This window comes from Penaeus chinensis, chromosome 34 (genome assembly GCF_019202785.1).
Source record: "Penaeus chinensis breed Huanghai No. 1 chromosome 34, ASM1920278v2, whole genome shotgun sequence".
NCBI lineage: Eukaryota > Metazoa > Arthropoda > Malacostraca > Decapoda > Penaeidae > Penaeus > Penaeus chinensis.
The window spans coordinates 11629896-11634895 of record NC_061852.1 but is presented as its reverse complement, the minus strand read 5'-3'; the positions used below and the strand labels follow the sequence as shown (position 1 = coordinate 11634895).

Here is a 5000-nt window from a genome sequence, read left to right as displayed (position 1 = left end):
CCTATCTAACTACTGAATTATGAATTAGTACATGAGAATGACAGTAGCAAATCATATAATTACTTGATACCAAGAGATGATAAAAATGAAAATAGATACAACTTATTACCCTTATGCAACAAAACATTTGACATAGCATGTACAGTTCAAATGACGATTAATAAATCTTGAAATATTTTTTACAAGATTATCAGATTTGTATACTGATATACTTACATTTTCTCACTGTTTTACAGAAAAAAATTTCATCCATACACTACTGAGCATATTTTCCTTACCCTATTAGCATAGGCCAGGGACTATTACCATACTTAGCACTAAAAACTTTGATACATCAAACATGATTTTTCAGCTCTAGTATCGGATCATTTTTCAGCTATCATCAACACCAAAGCTAAAAAGAAAAAAAAAAAGAAAAAAAAAAAGAAGAAAAAAAATTCCATAAAACTAATCTCTTAAAAAATATTTCTTTTCCTGGTATAAAAACTTTAAACTCTAGAAATGTATGATAACTTTTACGTGTACTGGCAGTAGACAGCCCTATGGTATGAAAATTTATTACCATCAAGGTTAGCAAAGTAAACAAAAAATAGATTTACATTACATGGGGCAGGACCTAGCACATCTCCCTTACATATTACATTTCATTTCTCAATAACTATGTAAAAGCAGAGCAATACTTTGGACTAGTATAAGGATTTTAATATTACATTCCATTCTTGAATGAGGGTTTATTGTCACTATAATAAACAAATAAATAAAATTTCATCTCGTACATATCCGAGGAGCTTCATGCAACTTCTTTTTCTTTGCTCGTAATGTAGAAGGAATCTTTTAATATACACAATGATATTTTTATTAATTTTACATTACCTTTTACTCGACAATAACCTGTTCATTTTATAATCTCTTACACTAACATACAAAGCACACTTATATAAGCATGCATCCAAATGCAAGCACACTGCATTTAAACCCACACACATTACTTGAAGTACATACATACATATTTACACACATATACATTTTTTATGCACAGAGCAGATGCATTCATACATACATACAACATGGGCTTGTGTACCACACAAATGCCTAAACAGAAGACAAAAAAACTAATTAAAAATATTCTGTTGTGCTTTCCTGATATGGATACCATTAAGGTCTCTAATATTTTTAATTAAATAGTTGCTACCTGGAGGGTACATGTCTTGTTCACCATGACTTCAGTCCATTAATTTTGCTTACACTCTGATGGCTCCACAGTGTTTGGTCATCAAGGAATCAGTTAATTACTAAGCCTATCTGATCTCACATGTTTACCTTATTCCATGAATTGTCATAAAGAAAAGTTTGTTTTTAGTACTATTGGTACTATTAATAATGTAATAATAGTAATAATGTTAATAACAATAATAGTATTAGAAATAAAAACGTTTTTTCCCAAAAAATTGAGGAGGGGGTTAAACAGGTAAGGCCATGTAGACTCATTAACCAACTACTTGGTGACTAGCACTTGCGAAGCCAACCATGTGTAAACAACCTTGACATAAAATTACAATGGACAGTGCATGTACCCTGTGCCAATGGATGAACAATTATATCCTTTCCCCTCAACAATATGCAATAATTTCAATGCGCCCCCTCCCCAAAAAGCAGATATAAATATTTATTAGTCATTATCAAGTCTCCCTAATCATTTGCATAAGAAAATAACAATAATCATAAATATGACACATTTATAAGAGAATTGATAGCTATGATTATGATGATAATAATAATAATAATAATAGCACTAGAAATGGAAATACAAAATAATAATAAAAGGAAAGAATCATATTAATAACAACCATTAATTATAATAATAATGAAGTACAAGGTTTTGTATTAATCTTGCCACACACTCACCATGACGCACTCATCCCTTCATTCTTCCTTGAAGGATATAGATATAGAATATTGATATAATCTTGGATATAGTCTCATTACATTACAAAATAATTTCAGACTACAATACTTGTGAAACATAATAAATGTGCATAATTATCATCACTGCCCTGTGATCAAAACGTTTGAGGAAAAGAAAGAAAAAATTATTCCAAAAATTTCCATCCATCCAAAGCATTTTCAACCACACAACTGTGATCAAATTCCTCTGCTCTAAAATGGAACATGTAATGCACCACAGCAATGGGACATGGTGTAATGGATTCATGCCCATTATTATGCTTCCTAGTGGCAGAAAAAAAATTATACTCAAGGTACATTTATTAGCATAATATGAGAAAACAGTTTTTAAATATTCTCCTGATAAACTTGTGTATAGTAGGTTTTTCTGCCATTTTATAAACACAGTAGGGTGTTTTTACCATCCACACCTTCTAGTGCTTTTACAATATAACCTCGTCCAATGCAAAACTTCTAAAGATCTCCCTACTTATTCTACACTAAAGCTGATGCTGGTAATGATGAGTGCTTGGGTTTTTCTTTCTTCAAAAATACTTTGATACAGCCATTGAAGTCTGCAGATACCAGTACATATCTGTAGGATATATAATAAAGTGGATTACTCAAACAGACAGTATAAGATAAAGTTCAGTACCATGCAACCTACTACACAATAGCAATAAGACATTTATCTATAATATAAGCAGTGAAAACACCTAATCAAACCAGGTATTTCTAAAGATCACCATATTCTCCTTTATCGCAATGCTTTCTTGCAGATAATCTTCTAAACTAAAAAATGCAGATGTAACATAAAGTGGGCAAAGAAATGGGCATTATTCCCCTTGGCCACATAATACATATCAAGAGTTCCTGACTGTCAGTCCTTTTTTTTCAATAAAGTCAAATTATTCCTGACAACCCATTTAGAATGACAGTTCCATTAACCTCAGTTCATATACTGCATTACTGGCATGTGCAAATTGCAAAGAATTGGCTTCATAAGTGTAATTCATAACCACATTATTTTTAAAATGTTGCAAAAACTATAAAAGAATCAAAATTAATATTTCCTTGTGTAAGTATGTATTCTCTTTTATACCTTTTTCAAGATTTATTTCATTAACTCAAACATTTTTGAAGTAAAAATAGAATATGAAAGTGAAAATTTCTTATCTTTCTCACTGGCTTAACCACATGCCGCCGGGGAAAATGAATAAAAAATGGGGAAAATGCTGTGTTCATTTTCTATTTTTGTTTTTTTGTGAAATGTCTCTGCACATAGATGGTTCTGCTGGTGCTCAGCCACAAAGGAGTCAATTAGTAGACATTGTGACCTTACCTAATTTCCCCTTTTCTTGAATTGATGGGAAAAATATATTTTTAATAATGCTTTGAATATTGATGGTGTTACCTTTATTATAAACATTATAATTACTATAATGTTATAAACATTAGTAACAGCAAAATAAGATAGTGTAAAATATTTTAGTAAATCAAGGAAAAGGGTTAACAGGCGAGACAGGCAGTACTCGCAATTGGTTCATTAGTGACTTAGTACAAGTCTAGCTATCTATATGTAAAAACAATTAATAAAGTAAACTCACAATGGGCATGGCATATACGTACATGCCATGCCCGTCGACAGTGGATTAAACTAGACCAGTCCAAATATTTTACCCCTAGATTTACTTTACCATATGAAGTGGAAGAGCCATACGAGGTGCAAATAAAACCCTTAAGAATTATAATTGAAAATGACATCTAGAAGCACTTCATGTAGCCTTCACATACATACCCCTTGTTAGTTGTCCCACTATCCTTATTCTGACTCGTTTGGTGTGGCTGCTGTTGCTGTGGATGCTGCTGCTCTTGCTCTCCTGATTTGCTGAGAATCTCCTGCTGTTGTTCAATGAAGCTGAATACCAGTTCTGGGTGAGGTGCAAACACGGCACAAGTAACAACAGCACTGTGAGCTGAAAAAAAAAGAAAGAAAGAAATTTGCTAGGTGTGTAAAAAACAAGGAGATGTTTCTTTTTTATGTTTCACAGGGAACTTATCACAATAGAAATGCTAATATGATGTTGATGGTTATCACCCACTAAACATTACACTACACAACAGTACCTTTCACTCCTTCCCAGTAAAGGTTTCGGTCTCTTCTTGCAGATGAGAATTTGGAGTAGTCATGATGAGTCTTCCAGATGTAGATACATTGATTTTCACTTCCAGCTACAATAAACTTGCCATCATGACTAGAAAGAATAGCAACTTGTTAATCCTAGCCATGAAAACAAAAAAAAAAGAGAAAAGAAAAAAGAAATATATATATACAATAGTGACACACCCTACTGGAAATGATAAGGGCAGTCTTTAACAAAGACCATTTGTATTGAGCTTCTCAAAATCTCTGTTGAAATGAAGATAAACATGTCTTCTTATTAAAGCTATCAATCCTAGTTTATGTGTCATTCAACATGAAAATCCTAATCTTGAAAAATTACTAATGCAAAAGAGCCTACCTGAATCCTGCACGGATCTGACTAGACATATTGGAGTAGCCTTTGTATTTGCATGACAGGTTCAAATCACGCAAGTCATATAATCGTATTCTACTGTCGTTGCTTGTTATCAGCACCTGGAGATTTATCAAATATTTGCAAACGGTTAAAGATGGTTACAAAATATGTACAGTTAGTATCACAACTATGCGATTCATGAATAATATTAATCAGAAACCTCTTCTCCCATCCTCTTATCTTTCAAAATAAAGTGTCCTTTTCAAAATGTGATCCCAGGCTTTTGGAAATAAAATGAAAAAAAAAATACACGTCATTTGCTATACCTTATCTTCGCCTGGTAAAGGTTCAATGCCAGTGATTTTTCTTCCTTTGGCATTCTTCCCTCTTGTTGATCTGACATTGATCTGTGTGAAGTACTTCAGTTGCTCTGTCTCATAGAATATACATCTTCCATCATACGTTCCTACGACAGTAAATTTACCATTCTGAAATAAAATCGAGGAATTTTTTAGGGGAAAGGACTTCTATAGCACA

The 5000-nt window shown here is 32.5% G+C and overlaps 1 protein-coding gene across 1 annotated transcript in view; it reads right to left on the bottom strand.

Moving 5' to 3' along the window:
- Positions 1 to 5000, bottom strand: part of LOC125043644 — a 41993-nt gene that overhangs the window by 987 nt on the left and 36006 nt on the right. Inside the window, exons 18-22 of the mRNA XM_047639879.1 lie at positions 4790 to 4951; positions 4467 to 4582; positions 4072 to 4199; positions 3743 to 3920; positions 1 to 2539 (exon numbers count right to left, since the gene is read on the bottom strand). The exon at positions 1 to 2539 is cut by the window's left edge and continues 987 nt beyond it. Coding sequence (XP_047495835.1) covers positions 2440 to 2539; positions 3743 to 3920; positions 4072 to 4199; positions 4467 to 4582; positions 4790 to 4951 — 684 coding nt within the window. The 3' untranslated portion in view covers positions 1 to 2439. The remainder of the gene's footprint in view (positions 2540 to 3742; positions 3921 to 4071; positions 4200 to 4466; positions 4583 to 4789; positions 4952 to 5000) is intronic.